This window comes from Pleurodeles waltl, chromosome 7 (assembly GCF_031143425.1).
Source record: "Pleurodeles waltl isolate 20211129_DDA chromosome 7, aPleWal1.hap1.20221129, whole genome shotgun sequence".
NCBI classification, from domain to species: domain Eukaryota; kingdom Metazoa; phylum Chordata; class Amphibia; order Caudata; family Salamandridae; genus Pleurodeles; species Pleurodeles waltl.
Window position 1 is genome coordinate 72,674,565 of NC_090446.1, and position 18,785 is coordinate 72,693,349.

An 18,785-nucleotide genomic window follows, 5' to 3' on the forward strand; every position below is an offset into this window, starting at 1 on the left:
TTTCAAACACTCACCTCCAGTCACAGATCTGGGTTTAGTCTATCGTTATGAAGGACTTGGCCTGACAGTTCAGGCTGGACTGTTCCACTAGGGAGCAGAGTCAATATTGATTTGTATATGGCTGGGTACAGCCCGGGGTAGCGTGGTGAGCAAATAAACGATGGATTAAATCCAGGTCTGTGACTGGGGGGGTGAGTGTTTGAAAAGTTTCAACACTCTGTCCATCATTCTTTTGTGTTGCTAAAGTTGCCCTAAGTGGCCAGGGTATGCCCAGATGTGGGTCCTTGGCTCACTGTGCCACTGGATTCAAGCTAGCCTAGATGAAGGGGGATGATACCTGAAACAGGTCCCAGGGTGCTTGTTTCCAGTCCATGGAGGACCTGGCAGTTTGGGCTGGACTGTTCTCATAGTGTTACTTTGGTTTTATGGCCACCTAGCAAGTTCATCTGGTGTGAGTTGGGCAACTGCTCCTCTTACGTGGTGCGGGGTGGGGTGAGGGTGGAGGGCCTGAGACCTGCCTGGGTCCAGAGTGCGAGGGGGGGCGCCTCCTTGTTTTTTCGGGGGGGGGGGGGTGCCTCAAGTTCAGTTACACCACTGTTCCTCTCGGCAGACAGCAATTTCATGTGAGGTCATCAGGTCAAAGGTCATATGGCGTAATTTCTTCTGATTTAATGGGGAAAGGCGTCAAAATAGCTGATGTCACTTCTGCTACCTTTGGTGCTTTGGTAAAATGTATTATATTGGTGCTGCTTTGGTAACAATTACGGTTTTGCATTGCAAATAAAATGATCACAAAAATGCATGTTTGAACTGCTGAGAACATATATCTATTTGTTCTTGACAAGACACAAACATAAATACAGGAAAGGCAAACAACTGATCATTGACTCGTTTCCCATACTGAAGAAAACCACACAGCCAAAAGTAGTCGGTAATTCATACACAGACACAAAAGTTAACTTTATTAATTTTATCTCATGGAGAGTTTGATAAGAAATCAGCAGTTCAAATTATTTTTTTCGATTAAAAAAACACATAGATATTCTACTTACACCAACAAAGTTGTCATATAATGAGAAAAGAATGTTGTAAAAGGAATCTAAAATCCAGTATGGCGACACATACATTTTTCTCCTTTCAGGGTCATAGCTATCAATGGTGTGGCAGTTGTAATAGCACCTGGGAATAAAGTCATGCAGGCGATTCTGCACCACAACTATTCATTTTTAAAATGTTTGTATTGGATTTTGCAAATAAACATAAGGTTACAGCAATAAAGGTCCCCTAGTTGGGGGTAGTTAACACGGTACTGAAGCACAACAGAGTACAAATGAAGAACATTGGCGTTAGTACATAGTTGTTGCTATCTTGTGACATCATGTAAGTGGACTCCTATCTAGGGACCACTAGAGTGTTTGCTCTCATTGATCATGTATGGTTAGGATTGTCCTCCTGCAAGCTGTTGATGCCTTTAAACTTAGGGTAAACATGGGGGGCAGGAGCACTGGGGGTTTGGGTAGGGGCACAGCCGAGAAAGGTAGCCTGGAGTCTAGGCTGACGAGTGCAAAGGTGAGAGGATACCTGAGTAGAAAAAGAAATACAGAATACCGGAGGGTGGGTCAGACAATCAGGTCATAGTTTGGCTGTGTAAGAGGAAAAGTATGCAGGGCCCTTACATGGTCATGGGTTCAAGACAACAGCCTTGGTGCACTGCTTGAACTGTTCTAGGAGGGTATCCCAGGCAGCAGGCAGAGAGTATTTATGGACCTGGAGGGCCTCCTCGTGATGAAGGACAGCATCCTTTTCCCTCTCCCATTTAGACATAGCCCCCGCCATGCTGTAATCGGTGGCACTCGTGATGCCCTCAAGTGCATGCTCAAAGTGAAAGCCAAACTGGTGAAGTGTGTCCAGGAGCTGCAGGGTTTTCTGCCCCTGAAATGATCAGGGCACAGACCTCTCATGTATATATGGCAGGCAGTTCAGTGACTTCACATAGAACCTTGTATATCTGAGCCCAATATGCAGAAAGGGTCGAGCATGACCAAAGCATGTGATGCAAATCAGTGATGACTGAGTGGCAGCAACAGCAACTTCCTGTACAACAACAATCCCCTGAGGCATATTCCTCTTTCTATGTGAGCTGCAGAATGGAGACCAAATAGAAAGAGGCTAAAAACAAGGAGAAATAAACATATCACTCCTTTTCACACCTCACCTGTGGAGGAGTAACAGTTCTGGCGCATTCCCAGGTCTACCACTTATGGTAAATCTGGGAACACGATAGCATCCGTGGGAGTTGTGTGGGAACACCCAGGCACCACACATGGAGCGCCTCCCTGGGGAAGAGTAACGCAGTGCAGTGATTTGTGCTGCACTGCATTAGTTTATATTTATCAAGCAACTCACCACACAAGGTGGCCTTGCATGGCTTGATAAATCGCATTTAGTAGCTGTTTTGCGCATGCACCCACTGCGTGGTGCAAGTGCCACACAACTACTTGATACGTAGGGCCCACAGTGTGGAATTCTCTTAGGTTTTTTACAAAGCAGACATTGTTCCTGCAGTGATACAAAGGCCCATATTTATACTTTTTTAGCACTGCATGTGTGTCATTTTTTGATGCAAAAGTTGCTCAACCTTACAAAATTCAGTTCGATTTTGTAAGTTTGCGCCACTCTTGCGTCAAAAAATGACACAAATGCAGCACTAAAAAAGTATAAATCAGGCCCAAAGTGTCCAGAGTATAGTCTTAGCAGTCTGGTGCAGATGTAAACATAAATATGACGGTAGGGTCCAGCAATAGCTGAAGCATTGTCACGTGCAGACACAAATGAATAATTGTCGCCAAGCACTTGAAGAGAACAGAGAGCTTGAAGTGCAGCAGATATGCACACTGGCCAATCACAGTACAGCAGTGGCTGAAGTCATAACGCATACAGTCGTACACCAGTGCCTCGGTGACATCCATTGAGTGGTTAGAGCATCGCCTTGCCTCTCTAACTCGAGGTAACAGTTACATTGCTATGTAGCCAAGACAACCAGTTATCCATTCCAAATTTGGCATTGATTGATTGGTAAGAGGTCAACGTACATTGCTAAGCTACAGGAAAACCCATTTAGATGGCATTCAGCTTCAGCTGGGTCCCAGGATGACAGCCTGCTGGCTAAGGATATCTTGTGAAATGTAGGCCCGTATTTATACTCTGTTTGCGCCGCCTTAGTGCCATATTTTGATGCAAAAGCACTGCAAACTTATAAAATATAATTATATTTTGTAAGTTTGTGCCACATTTGTGTAAAACAATGACGCAAAGATGGAGCAAACAGAGTATAAATACGGGCAATAGTGTGTGAAAATGGAAGTTCTAAAAAAAAAACATTCGAAGATTTTTCAGTTTTAAGAAAAGCACTCATTCAAATGATAGCAAATCAATGTTGAGGCACAGCCCCTACCAAGACATGTGGCTCGTACTACAATTTACCAATGGTGTCAGATTGCAAATCAATACTGATGTCTGTGCCAGACTCGCAGTGGTATGTGCCATATTCAATCACAGTCTTACTACCCCGTAAGATTTTTAGCTCCACTGGTACTGAGAACATAATCTCCTTGCACATGAAACTGATGGTCGTTTTTGTGCGTGGCGGTACCTTCACCGGCAAACTTAACTCTGCCTTTTTCCTCGTGGTGAATGACTCAGCCTGATCCTTCTTCACTTTAAAGGTATTGGACGCCTCTGCCTCAATATTGACTACTCCTTTCAAGGCAAATGAGAGACCCACCTTGATTGATGTCTCATTGCTGAATTCAAAGCTATGGGAGACATATTTCTCATACTCTTTGCAAGAAGTAGCAGTGTACTCCTGCTCGATGTCTGTGTTGTTGATGTAAACATACTGATCTACCTGGATGTTCTTTTCACTCTCTATCTTTTTCTTATCCCACAGAAGTGTGGCGATCACAGACTCTTTTCCGGGGCGTAGAGGATAGACGTGGGAGACTTGATCGTTCATACCAACGTCACAGTAGTTTGCCAGATATTCACCAGTCTTGGCTACAATAAACCTCCCCCCTCTATTTGGATGCTCGTATAAAAGCCATGTTCCTTTCTGGACTCTGTGAGAAGATATCTTATCACCCATGTTTCCAAATATTAGATTGGTCTCTTGAGTCAGAACTGTTTGATTACCAGAGGCATTGGGATGCTCATAGACTGTGATCTTTGGATTGGTCAGGTCTTCAGTGATCAGCTTCAGAGAAGATGCCTTGTCATTTATTTCAGTGGCAGGGTGGTCGCCCTCCTCCAGGGCAATGCACCATCCCTGGTAGTTTGGATGCTCGTATATTAGCCATGGCTGCCCCACCACCTTCATAGATGAGATGCAGTCTCCGAAGTTCTCATCTGCAAGATTAGGAACATCTGCCCGATATGTCCTACGTAGTCCCTGGAAATTGGGATGTTCATAGACAGTGATGGTGTTCATGGTCATCATTCAATGTGTTTTCTGTAGCTGACCCTGTAATATAAAACAACAAATAGTCAGTGGAGAACCATCATGCATGATTGTGTGAAAAGTCACAGCACTTGGTCCTCTCTTTTAAGCGGAAAGAAGGCATATTTTAATGTTTTTGTTTAGACAATAGCTTTTCAGACTACTTTCCTAATAAGTGAAAGCCCTCACACATAAAGTTGTTTTCTTTAACAGTTTAACTAGATGGCTCAGGGTTTATTAAACATGTTGGCTACAAAGAGCCCATAAGGAATAGTATGATGAAGTGGCAGGATAGGACAAGATCCATATGTGGCATCAATTTTAAAGTGACAAGACCACTGGAAAATTCCTAAACGTGCACTCCTGGAATTTAACGCTAGTTAAACCCAAATCGTCAAATGTAGATGTGTAACAGAAGAAAGTGTTCCTTTTAAAACATTGATCACATCCAAATATAGCTCCTAGTTGTGTTTGGGAGAAGACTTGCCCTGCACCAGCATAATACCTTGCCCAAGCTTTCAACTTAATTTTCGCTCACGTATAACTGTATGTTCTTACAGTGTTTTCATCCATACACTTTATTTCCACAAAACGACCAACTTTGCTGATTTCGTAAAATTACTTTTGAACATGTGACAATTGTCAAAGACGGTATCCCAGGATTTGCTTCCATCAACTGCTTATTGCTCTAGCAATTTGAGAATAAAACCGGCGTCTGCCTTGGGTTGTGATCGTGAACTGTGCCACATTGCCAATATCTGTGTGTAATTCGGTTTTGCAGGTTCTCAGCCAGGGTGTTAGATTAACACTGCCTTGAGGTCAGGTGACTAAGCTGCACTTTGGAGCCGTCCACCTCACCCAATCTAGCTCACACTTGCTCAGTCTCCAACGTTCACTAGGGAGATGGAAACAAACACATGCATTCATTGGCCCTCGAACTCTCCTCCACCACCTTCCTAACCTACCTAGTCACTAACCTCTTCCCTCCTCCACCTTGGCTATTGCCCCTCTTTCATTCTCTCCTTTATTCTCGTCCACCCATCCCTCCGTCCCTTCAGCTCACCCATCAATCCACCCATCCCCCAGTGATTGCTTTTTTTTTTTTGTGAAAGGAAATATGAGTATGATGCCGGATTTAACAAAAAAATTGCAAGGACTTGCGTTAACATCCCGCTTGTTGGTGTGTGAAACTAACATAGCACACGCATGTTGAATGTGAGTGAGCTAGAGTATAAGAGGTCAGTGGAATCCTTTTGAATAACCCCGGCCTGGCCTTGCACAAGATGGAAGGTGACAACTGCGCCCCAGGACAGTGGAAGTGTATAGCTTATATTCCTGCAGCTGGAATGATAAGGCCTCGACAGTGAAGAAGGGTGTGGAGACAGCGCTCCTTTAGATGTCCCATGAGGTCTTTTGGATAGCTAGATGCTGCTGCTGTTTAGCCTTCAGAATCCTGCCATTTGGTTGATGGTAGGTGTGAGGGCTGGAACTGCGGATTCTGGGTAAAAGGTGATGAAGTATCTAGGTTAAGCCTACCCAATTGTCTTTCCCTGAATAATGCTTTAGATGGGCAGGTGGCATTAAGGTGCAGAAACCCTACACCTTTTTGTGCATCTGTTGTAGGTGCCCCAGGATGGAGACAACCCTACAGTGAGATCCCTCACTCTTCAGAAAGGCTTGTATAGGTAATAGCCTGAAAAGGACACTTAAAAGAAAAGACACACTAAGAAAGAACTACAGTTTGAGACAGTGGATCCACACTTCCTGTCCAGATTTTGTTAAAAGAAAAGTGGGATCCAAAGCACCGCACTCTGTTGCATGGCAAACATGGATGTAGATCCAGAATATCAAGTATATAATATCCAGCTACCACAATAATGTGTAATATCGAGGACCAACACATTGACAGGTAAGTAATGCAGATTTTCAACATCAGACTCCACATCTATCTACCTTTACAGTCTCCTTCTCTCTCTCACACACTCTATCTCTCTTTCTCTCCCTCTCTCTCTCTCTCTTTCTCTCTCTCTCTCTCTCTCTATATATATTTATATATATATATATATATATATATATATATATATATATATATATATATATATATATATATATAAAATAATAACATCTCTGTAACAAAGGTTACAAGGATGTTATAGTTAGGTTCTGAATTAACTCGCCCAAAACCATAGAAATTCACTATAGTTATCGTTAACTCAAGTAACTACAACTTGCGCCCTAAGGTAACTATCACTTGCGCCCCTGCCATGCACAGTTTTCCCATCAATAATTTTTGTTTCTAATGTTGCAGTAATAATATCAATGATGCGATAGAAAGTGTGATCAATGATATACAGTAATATCTGGAGTAATTTTCTGTGCATGGTGAAGGGGTGAGATTTAGTTACCTAAGGGCGTGAGTTATAGTTACTTGGGTTAACCATAGCTGTAACTGCTAAATTTCTATAGTTTTGTTTGAGCAAATTCAGAACCTAACTGTAACATCTATGTAACCTTTGGTTTTTACTGAGAATTTCTATGGTTATTTTGACAAGCACACATGTAAATATAACAGGCGCCGCCGAAGCCTTCGGCATGCGCAGCGGGCCCACCTGCCAACCCTCCTGCATGCACCCAAACCTAAGCAGCACATGGACTTCAGCTGTGCGCAGTATGAGGTTGCACGTAGTAGGTGTTTTTTTTCAATATAATATTTCTCTGGAACCACGGCTCCACTGCGTGGATCCAAGGATCAGACAACAAAAAAATTAGGCAATTTGTTGCCCAAAAGGGGTCTCTAAAGGACTCCTCTATGTATCCTATTGGGTCAGTGTAGGAGGCTGGCCTGGTGTGTGGTGGGTACCTGATGTACTTACACCTTATACCAGGTACAGGTATCCCTTACTCCTGTAGTGTAGTCAGTGTCTAGAAGCCAGGCTCTCTAGAGGTAGCTGTGGATGAGCAGCCAAAGCTTATCTAGGAGACATAGAAAGCTCATGCAATACCACTGTAGTCACACAGCATTAACACACGTGAAAGAAAACACTTGGTGTTACGAAAATAAAGGTACTTTATTAGAGTAACACAATACCAAAAATGACTAAAGAGGCAATATTCCCTTGGGGGTAAGTAACACACAAGTTATGTACACTAGCAGTCAGAAATAGGCATAAGGATAGTTAGAAAACAGTGCAAAACACAGTATAGAATAGTGACATTAGGGGGAGCCCAAACCATACGCTAAAAAAAATTGAATGAAAAGGCAGGACCCCCACCTAGATAAGTAAAGAGTGCGAAGGGTAGCTGAGGTGACCAGAATACCACAAAGGTAAGTACTACAATACCCCCCAGCGACCAGGAATGCAGGAGTAAATCACTGGATTTTCTCCAAACCACCCAAAAAGAAGAAAAGAAGAAAAATGCAAAACCCAGGGAAGTCTGCAAGAAACTAATGGTGGATTCCTGAAGAGGATGACCTGTGTAAAGACGGGACCAAGTACAGAAGACACAGCAGAGTCTAGTGGGGGCAGGAGCCCCTACCCACCACGCTGAGGATGCAGGAGTGGGTAAACAGTGAAGAAAGGAAGGTCAGCACTGCAGCCCTGGATTCGGAGTCAAGTTCCTAGAGGATGCAAGTGATGTCCCACTCCAGATGGAAGATTGCACATCTGGATTCCACCAACAAGCCTTGGCACAGGCAAAACTCACTCACGGTTGGCGGAAAGTGGTGCTGCAGGGGACCAGCAAGGCCCAGGAGGACTCAACCCAGGAGGGGAAGTCACAGGGGACCCTCAGCGATGCAGAGAGTTCACAGGAGCAGAGACAGCACCCACAAGGACACAGAAGACGTAGAAGGTGCCCAGGCAGCACTGCAGAAAGTGATCCCACACCACAGGAGAACCATGCAGAGGGCTGTGCGTCGCAGGAAGGAGTGCTGGGGACTGGAGCTACACATCACCTGAAGATCCCTTGGAGGAGATGCGAACAAGCCTTTGCAGCTGCAAGAGACGCGGTGCAAGGGGGTACTGTCCTGTGTGGGAAGGCAAAGGCTTACCTCCACCCAAATTGGACAGTTGGTAGAGAGGACCAAGGGGACCACTACAGACTACCACCCATGATGCAGTATCCACGCAGCTCAGCAGGAGGGGGGATCCACGCAACCAGTCATCATTGCTGTTGGTGCCTACAGATGCAGGGGAGGGACTCCTTCACTCCAAGGGAGATTCCTTCTTCCTTCTGATGCAGGCTGAAGACGGGCTGTCCTCAGAGGGTGCACAACCAGGGAAATGTTTCAGAGCCTGGAAGGAGCTGTGGAAACAATGTTGCAGGCAGAGTCAACTAGTTGCAGTTTCTTCAGTCAGAAGTTGAGGTGGCAGTTGCAGAGGAGTCCTGCTGGAATCTTGCTAGCCGAATCTGAGGACCCACCCCAGAGAAAGACCCTAAATAGGCCTGAAAAGGGGACTGGTCACCTAGCCAGGTGACCACCTATCAAGAGGGGGCTCTGACGTCACCTGCCTGACCTGGCCACTCAGATGCTCCCAGAGTTCCCTGCCAACCTTCGAATCAAGATAGCGGAACCCAGGGACCCTCTGGAGGAGCTCTGAGCACCACCCCTAGGGTGGTGATGGACATGGGAGTGGTCACTCCCCTTATTTCCATTGTCCAGTTTTGTGCCAGAGCAGGGACTGGGGGTCCCTGAACCAGTGTAGACTGGTTTATGCACGGAGGGCACAAAATGTGCCCTTCAAAGCATACCAGTGGCTTGGGGAGGCTACCCCTCCCAACCCATGTAACACCTATTTCCAAAGGGAGAGGGTGTAACACCCCTCTCCCAAAGGAAATCCTTTGTTCTGCCTTCCTAGGCTTGAGCTGCTCAAGCAGCAGGAGGGAAGAAACCTGTTTGAGGGGTAGCAGCAGTTTGGGCTGCCCGGAAAACCCCGGAAGACTGGTGGTAGCAATGCTGGGGATCCTCTAAGGAGCCCCCAGAGGGCATGGAATCATACCAGCAATACTTGCAGAAGTACTGGGGTATGATTCTGCCATGTTTGATACCAAACATGCCCAGGTTTGGAGTTACCATTATGTAGTTGGACATAGGTAGTGACCTATGTCCAGCACACTCATAAAATGGCATCCCTGCACGCACGATCTCCAGGACAATGGAACTGTAGTTTGTGGGGGCACCTCTGCTATTGCAGAGGTGCCCTCACACAGAGGTACTTGCACCCTGCCCTCTGGGCTATGAGGGTCTGCCATAAGGGTGACTTACAGTGACCTGGTGCAGTGAGCTGGCAGTGAAAGGGTGCCTGCACCCTTTCACGCAGACTGCAATGGCAGGTCTGTAGACCACTTTGCATGGGCTTTCTATGGGTATCATAATACATGATGCAGCCCATTGGCATCCCCTGGTATCCCAATGCCCTGGGTTACTGGGTACCATGTACTAGGGACTTACATGGGGGTACTAGTATACAATATGTGGGGTGAAAACAGTAAAGTTACCAAAAGTTTTAAAGGAGAGAGCATAATCACTGGGGTCCTGGTTAGCAGGATCCCAGTGGACACAGTAAAACACAGTAAAACACACTGACAAACAGGCAAAAAGTGGGGCTAACCATGCTAGAAAGAGGCTACTTTCCTAGAGTCAGTGTACCTGTTTCCTGTCCCCTTATGTGTTTTTTTTTGGTCGTAGTTCTTTATCAAAAAGACAAAACAAGGGGCCAGATGTAGCAAAGTATTTGCACGTCGCAAACGGCGAAAATCGCCGTTTGCGAGGTGCAAATGCCTCTTTGCTATGCAGAAATGCATATTGCGAGTCGATACCAACTCGCAATATGCGTTTCCGACTCGCAAATAGGAAGGGGTGTTCCCTTCCTATTTGCGAGTCTGAGTGGTATGCAATACCACTTGCGACCGCGTGCGCGGTCGCAAATGGCATCGCAGTTACCATCCACTTCAAGTGGATGGTAACCCACTCGCAAATTGGAAGGGGTCCCCATGGGACCCCTTCCAGTTTGTGACTGGACCCACAAATATTTTTTCAGGGCAGGGAGTGGTCCAAGGGACCACTCCCTGCCCTGAAAAAATACCGAAACTAAAGGTTTCGGTTTTTTTTTAAGTGCAGCTCGTTTTCCTGTAAGGAAAACGGGCTACACTTAAAAAAAAAAAAACTGCTTTATTTAAAAGCAGTCACGGACATGGAGGTCTGTTGACGTCAGCAGGCCTCCATGTTTGCGAGTGCCTATACTCGCTATGGGGCCGCAATTTGCGACCCACCTCATGAATATTCATGAGGTGGGTCATTGCGACCCCATAGTGAGTCGCAGTCGGTGTCTGAGACACCGTACTGCATAGCAATTTGCGAGGTGCAAAGTGCGAGTCGCAGGGACTCGCACTTTGCACCTCGCAAATTTTAAATTTGCTACATCTGGCCCCAAGGTATCATAACAACAAATATTGGCTGTCATGGCTACTAGTTTTAGAGGTGCTGTGGGGCAAATAATAAAAAAAGGGGGGGCAGCTAGAAACAAAAGACTGAGGGCTATGGAGACAGGTTTCCCTCAAATAGCATTGTCAGTGATCACAGATACGTATTGTTTTTGCATCAGGTAAGGGGAGGATCTGGACATCCTGATCGGTGGGAAGGGGGGCATCCTGATACATCAAACAAGGAGGGTGGGCAAGACCCCTATGGAGGAAAGAAGAGTGGAGGCACTAGCACAGGCATTAGATGATGTATTGAGAAGGGCGTGAGAGGGACAGGGGATGAGGGGGTTTTCAGGGGAAAATCTCATGGTGGAAAAGAGAGCAGATATAGAGCGACAATAAAACGTGGCAGGAGCATGTGGTTATGCAGAGTCAAGGCCAAGATCAAGACCGGGGCGGGTTAACAGGGATCCGAAGGGGGGCGGAGGAAATTGGGGAGGGGGGAGCAAAGGGAAGTTAGTATGAGTGAGAAAGAGCAGGAAAGGGAAGGGGGCCCTTGAGTGGGTGTTGGAGAGTGTGGTCAATCAGTCAGGGACTGTCTCGGAGTAATGGTGTCCATACCTGCAGGAATATTTCCGACTGGTCTTGCAGGGTATATATAACACGTTCATGGGCTGCTGTCTGAATCATAAGCACCATCTATTCATCATGTGAGGGTGGGAGCTCCAGTGAGGAAGGATACATATTTTGGCAGTTGTTAGAGCTGACTTCAAGAGGTGTCTTTGAGGACAAGAAAGGTCTTGGGATTCTCCTGTGTCATGTAGAAGTGTTAAGGACTGTGGGAGGGGTATTTTCAGTGTCATGATAGTTTCCAGGGTATTTTCCACTGCTACCCAGATGGGATGTATCGAGGGGAATTCACACAATACATGGACTAGGTCAAAATGGTTGGCCGGGCAGTGCCAGCATTTCACATGGGGCAGGAGACTCACCCAGTATAATCTCGCTATGGTCCAGTGCCAATTATGAAGTGTTTTGAAAAGACAGAATTTCAGATGAACTTCCTGCATGACCCTATCTAGGGCTTCCATGATATCAGGCCAGTCCTCTTTGTCGATTTCAATCTGAAGACAGGACTGCCATTTGGTGCAGGGGCCTGAGAGGAAAGGTTGCGAGTAAAGATGGCGCATAATGAAGTGGTAGAAACCTAACATCGTGTCCTTGTATCGACCTAGGTCCTAAGATATGACATCGCAGGGGAGGTCTGTAAGTTCCATGGTCGGGGCCCCAAACAGCGCTGTAGGCAATGATGGAGATGAAGGTGTTGCCACTCCTGGTGCAGCAGGAGACCAAATCCATTCTGTAGTTTTCCCGAAAGGTTGGAGATCTCCCTTGGCCAAGACTTGCTTCAGACAGAGAATGCCTGCCAAGTGCCATTATTCCAATTGTAGGGTCTTCCTCTCAATTTGTAGGCAGGTATTGTTCAACTGGGGGGCACGTTTGTGTGGGCGCAGGTGAATACCGTGAAGCTGGTGCACTCTGTCCCACGCTTTATGCATGATATGGAGGATCGGGTTGTCCAGCTGGGCTCGAGAGGGATGTTTCTTGTACAAGGGACCAAGACAAGCGCTGCTGGAGAGTAACAGTCATTCTGTGGGAACCCATTGTGGTGGATCAGATACCTCGGGGAGCAGGAATGCCATTGTGAGATGAAGGGCTAGAGCATAGAGTACCATCAATGGAAGTACCATGCCTCCACATGAGCGGTGAGCCAAAAGTGTAGAAGCTGCAAGTTATGGGAGGTCTGAATCTGTGTGTCAAAGAGACATAAGGATGCCAAGGGTACATGGAGGGGGAGCATGCACAGTACATATGTGAAAGATGGTAAAGTAACCATTCTCACTGCCTGTATACGGCCCGACATGGAGAGTCTCAGGGACAACCTCTTGTCAAAGTCCAGCTTCAAGTGGTTAATGAGGGGATCAAGGTTATCAGAGATCATCAGTTGCATGCCCCGTTTGACCAGAGTCCCCAAATATTTGATGCATGATGGTACCCATGAGAAAAGGTTGCCTGCTCGTGTGATGACAGAGATGGAGCCTCACTTTTATCCCAAATTCACCCGATAGCCAGAGATGGTTGTAATTCTGTTAATGACCACTAGCAGGGCTGGGATGGAATGGCCCAGGTCTGTTATGGTCAACAGGATGTCATCCACTTATAGATACAGCCTTGATTCCCCTCCCCGAAGGGGTATCCCAGATAGGAGCGATGACTGACGTGGCATAGCCACTAAGGGCTCCACTGCCAGGAGGAACAGGAGTGGTGACAGTGGGTAGCCCTGCTGCATGCCTCTCCAAATTGGGAAGAGGTCAGACAAGAATCCTCCACAGTTGACCCGGGCTGTGAGGTCATCGTATAGCAATCGGACCTTATGAATTGATCCCCTAGTCCAAATCTCTGTAAGACAATGAATAGGTATTCCTATTCGATTTGATCAATTGCCTTTTCGGGGTCAAGGGATAGGGCCAAGGCCTTATCTGGCATGTCCCTGGCCTCCCATATGGCGTGAGATAGGGTACAGAGGTGATTCCTAGAGGTGCATCCCAGTGCGAACTCCACCTGTACGTTGTGAATCAGGGAGGGAATAACCTTACATAGATGGACTGCTAGGACCCTTGCGAGTATCTTGATATTTCCTTTAAGAAGGGAGACTGGCCTGTAATTGCCACATAAATGGGGATCGCTCCCTGGTGTGGGGATGACCATAATCACAGCTCCATTGGAGATCAAGCCTAAGCAGCCTGATTGCTCGGCTTCCTGGAAGGCAGCATGGAGGGTATCCACTACCTCCTCTTGGGCCCATTTGTAGAATTCCTCAGGGAATCCATCCGCACCAGGTGCTTTGTGATACGGGAGTTTGGCAATAGCTTGGACGATCTCAGTTCGTTGATTGAGCCTTTCAGGAGTTCTCATCCTTCGTCTATCAAGCGGAGTAGCCGTACCTCATCTAGGAAGTTTTCCACCTCAGCAGAGGTAGCCACCATCTCTGGCGTATATAATGTCTAGTAAAACTTTGTGAATTTGTTGACAATGGCCTGTGGTTGGGTCTGGACCTCACCGGTTGAGGGGTGTATGTCGGTGAGAGCCTGTGCCGCTTCTAACTGTCTTATTTGGTCAGCCAGGAGTAGTCCGGCCTTCTCCCTCTGCTCATAGTGTCAGCCTTTTAATCATTGTAGAGCATATTCTGCTTTGGACATGTAGAGGCTATTGAGGGCCGTATGGACCCATTCCAGCCCTCACCGCACCTGAGGTGTTGGGCAGGTCGTATATTGCCGGGTAAAAGAAGTAATGTCGTCTTCTAGTTCTTTTTGTCAGCTGTTTTTTTCTGTTGGCTATCGCTGCATCACACATCATTTGTCCCCAGATGGTAGCTTTAGCGACTGCTCAAAGTACTCTATGGGACGTCACTGAACCCTTATTATCTGTTAAGTATGTAGACACGTGTGAGCGCAGTAATAATTTACCTTGGCAGGTATGATAACGGTGGACGGCTAGGCGCCACAGTTTGCAGCCCGGAGAGGTCAGGCACAATTTTATAGACAGCAATATGGGGGCATGGTCAGACAATGCAGGTTCCAGGATTTTAGAGTCCTGGATTTGTGGCACTGCTCTCTGAGAGACTAGGAAGGAGTCTAGTCATGCTTGGGTGCCATATGCTAATGAAAGGAATGTATACTCCCCATCAGTCTGGTGGACAAGTCTCCAGTGGTCCACCAGGCCATGGTCCACAACTACATCTCCTAGCTGTGATCTATCCAGGTTATGGCTCGTGTCTATAGATCCAGTCTTATCTAGTACTGTGTCTCTGGTGAGGTTCCAGTCGCCACCTATTAGGTATTGCCAGGCACCAATGTCTGTTAGGAGGCAGTTGAGATGAAGGAGGAAAGCGCGTTTGAAGCCTGTGGGTGCATATACAGAGCCCACAAAGATCAATAGCTCTCCAGTTCTAAGTTTTACAAATATGAACTTATTTTTAGGGTCAGACCAAGTTTTAATGACAGTGGCAGGTAGCGCTTTGCACAGCAAGATCGCTACTCCACACTTCCTGGGGTTTCCATCATCTTAGGTTATCAGCTGTGTATCACCCTTGCCACCCACTCTCAGCGTAGTTTATTCAGGGCCATCAAAATGGGTATTTTGTAAGCAAGCCACATCCGTCTTTTTGGACCCGAGATACGACAGAACTTTTTTCTGTTTCACATAGTGGGTTAGTCCATTAACATTCCACGAGAGAAGGCATAGAGGGCAGGGTTGGCAGGCGACAGGCCAGCCAATGACATGGCAGGATAGTTTAGGTAGGCTCTGTGTCTGTTCCTTGCAGGGGGGTGAGGGTTGGGGGCTGGAAACCAGGAGAGGAAGGGGTTACCAGTTAGGAGGGAAGCAAAGGAGCAGGGAGAGAAGGGAGAAGTTGACTAGGTTCCAGGAAGGTGCAACCATTCGGATCCAATATGGGTGGGTCGGGGAGCACCCTGTGGCAGGGGACAAAAGGGGGAGGTATACATGTAGGGGGGAAGTGAGAGTTAAGGTGAGAAAAAGCGGGTTAGTAAGGATGGTAAGCAAAGAGGGCTAATGTGGTATGGGTAGGGATGGGCAGAAACCCGGCCAGGCTAGGACTCGGCCTCAAGGCCCAGATCTGTGAACCATGGGTCTAGGCTTGTGGGTCTACTGTGCTGGGAGGGCTCTTTCAGGTAGGCAGAGCAGGCAGTGCGTATGAGAAAAAGAACAAATTAAGGATACTAAACACAGGTGGAATATATGAGTAGGATTTATGCTGCCTGGATATACCAAAACAATGATAATGTCAACAACATTAAGCACTACTAAAAGTTGTCGCATACCCCAGTGGGTCATAACATTGCACACAAACTAACAAATAAACTGATATCCCTTTGAGTAATGGGTTTGTGGGAGGTAGGGATGCTGCAGGAAGTACGGAGTCAAAACAGGATGTTGCAACAATCACCATGAAATGAAATTCCACTATCCTCTCCCACTAGCAAAACAATCCAAAGCCACACCCAAAAGCCAGCTACACTAGCATGCATAAGCACTCAGCAAGATACACAGCTGTCCAGTGAGGAATGATCTCAGATCTTTGTGTCTTAAGTCCAGGCATGTAAGGGGGAGGTGGATGTACTAGGGATCAGAAAAGTCAGTTTGTTTTTTGCATCAGAGAGGTTGATTTCAGAAGTAATTGTGATTTGTCTCTGTCCTGAGTCTGGGTGAGGTGTGCCACAGCCTGGAGCGCCTGGACTTTATCCCCTGTGGATCACGTTGTTCTCTCGTGGTCTCTACCCCTGTGATGCGCTCCCCTTTTCTGGTGCCAGTGGTCACTATGAAGAGTGTGTAGAGGATGCGATGTCTGAGGTCTGTCATCTGGCTGTACGACTACGACATCTTTGGTCTAAGGTGAAAGTCCATCCAGGAAGAGGCGAAGATTCTCTGGATCAAAGAAGTCCTTAGATTTACAATTTGCAATAAAATGTGCTGGCTGCTTGGTGACCAACATGTGCTAATCTGGGTTATCCACATCTAGGCTGGTTCTAAAAAAACATATTTAAATCCATTTGGCAGAGCAAAGGCCAGAGGGATAAAAATGCTTTGCGTCGAACATTGGTTTCCCAGGAAAAGTGCACAGCAATGCGTATTTCATGTCCTTCATTGAGTAGGGGCTATGGGAGCAACATGCGGTGAGGAATTGTTGTGCCTGATCATGGCGTAGGAGGCCAGCAATGATCGGGCGAGGTTCCATTGAGCGGTCTTGACGCAGGGGCCCTACGCAATACACTCGCTGGAATTCTATAGGAGACTCAAAGATGAGGCCAGTGAGAGGTGGGAGAATGTCCTTAAGAAATCTCATCATATCCGACCCTTCCATGTGTTCTGGGGTCCAAAGAAGCAGGCATTGTCCCTGCGGCTCCTGTCTTCCAGGTCGCTTACCCTACTACGGAAGTATTGTAGTTCTTGGTCCCTGTCCAGGAGCGTGTTGAGGCAATCCTCTGCTGAAGCAACACGCAGTTGCAGGTCCACCGTGCGAGTCTGGAAACCTGCAATGTCCAAGGGAACAGATTTGGGCTCGGCCATCAGTGCAGAGATGTTGGAATCCATGCCTTCTAGTCTGCGACCAAATATTTCCTGAAGGATACGTTCCATGGTTCCATCAGGCGTTTGGTCCGATGCGGTATCAGGGGATCTGTTGGCAGTGATCTTTGGGAAGTGGCCATTTGGCTGGGGTTGGAGAAGAGCTTCTGTGAGGAGGAGTTGTCTAGCTGGTTTCCCTGTGGATTTGCCAGGGGACATCTCTAGGGCGGCTTCCTAGGATCAAAGCTTTGCCCAATGTCTCTGAACAGTCAAAACTACTTTGGATCTCTGCTGGTGTCTGGGTATTAGCAGGGTATCCTGAAGGGAGTGTCCTATATAGCCACACTCAGAGCGAGTGAGACATCATCTGAGGCAAAATTCTGTGAGTCAGGGACAAGGAGTGGCAAGAAGGGGTGAGTTATAGGTACCCTACTGAACGAGTTATAGTTACTTGAAATAACTCTAACTACAACAGCTGAATTTCTATGGTTTTGTACATGTAAAATCTGAACCTAACTATAATGTCCCTGTAACCTTTGGGTTTTTTAGTGGGCTTATCAGGGATGGCTGGTGTTCATGGGCGAAATGGGCATTGCCCTACCACCCTCGGGGAGCAATAAAAGTGTAAGAAGATCACCAAGCAGCTAGCAATAAAATGTGCTGGCTGCTTGGTGACCAAACATGTGTTAATCTGGGTTTTTTGAGGGGGGTGGAGGAGGATGGGTCTTGGCCTGTGCATGTGTTGGCTGGGCTAAAATTTATTTAACCGGGAGGCATAAATCAGGTCATTGACGACACACTGGTGGGTGGGGGTGGGTGTTACTGCATATACTAGAATTTTACTTTAGGCATTAGTCACATGGCCCAGGGAGGAGTCAGAAGACGTCCATTAATCTTACTGGCTGGGGGCAGGGCAGGCCATCTGAGATGATGCAGGAGTGGGTGGGTCAGTGGCCTCTGCTTCTTCCACCCAGACCCAGAAACTCCTGTTGATTTTCCTATGACTGATGGGCTGATGCCTGGGGAGGAGTCCAGCAGTTTCCTTCCAGGTTCTTGGGTTAATTTGTGCAGTGGCACTGCAGTCCAGTCACGAAGAGTAGAACCAGGACTGAGCAGAACATTCCGTAGATGAGAAAGTAAAAGTTTTGTCTGAAGTAAGTTGTTCAAGAGAGACGGTTTTAACACAAGCATTGCCAGCAGCACCCTCCAATGCCTTTTACTTATCATCTAACTGGTCTGCCCTTGAGTGCTAGCTCATAGCAGCGTGAAGAACTGCTTTTCTGACTTATTGTTCTGTATCTGGGCTTTTAGTCACACCCACCGCATGCCCATCACAATCACTAGTTCATGGATTTGCCTTTCAAAAATCCTTTGTTATCATTGGTAAATGCTTTACGTTTGTCACTCCTTGGGGCGATTTTGTTACCGCCTTAGCCATCGACCCTGTGACATGGATAATTGCATTTCTGCTGATAACTTTGACTGCAAGCGAACTTCTTTTTTTCTTTTGTGTCTCTCCTTCGCACTCACGCTCATGGCGGCCATGGCACTTTGAATCTGCTCACTTATGTCAACTGTTTTACTTTTTGTTTGCAGTTGTGTGGCAAGAAAAGTATTCTAGAGCATGTAAACAAAAAAATGAGGCGATAGGAAGAAGGTGACTTTTCTGGAGAGAACAAACCTCAGTTTCTTTACAATACAGGTTATTCCACACACATACACG

At 46.7% G+C, this 18,785-nt stretch overlaps 1 protein-coding gene across 1 annotated transcript in view; it reads right to left on the bottom strand.

Moving 5' to 3' along the window:
* Positions 1 to 931: 931 nt before the first annotated feature.
* LOC138303661 (epidermal differentiation-specific protein-like) overlaps positions 932 to 18,785 on the bottom strand; it is a 51,091-nt gene continuing 33,237 nt past the window's right edge. Inside the window, exon 3 of the mRNA XM_069242966.1 lies at positions 932 to 4,519. Within this exon, the coding sequence (XP_069099067.1) occupies positions 3,473 to 4,495 (1,023 nt within the window). The 5' untranslated portion in view covers positions 4,496 to 4,519 and the 3' untranslated portion in view covers positions 932 to 3,472. The remainder of the gene's footprint in view (positions 4,520 to 18,785) is intronic.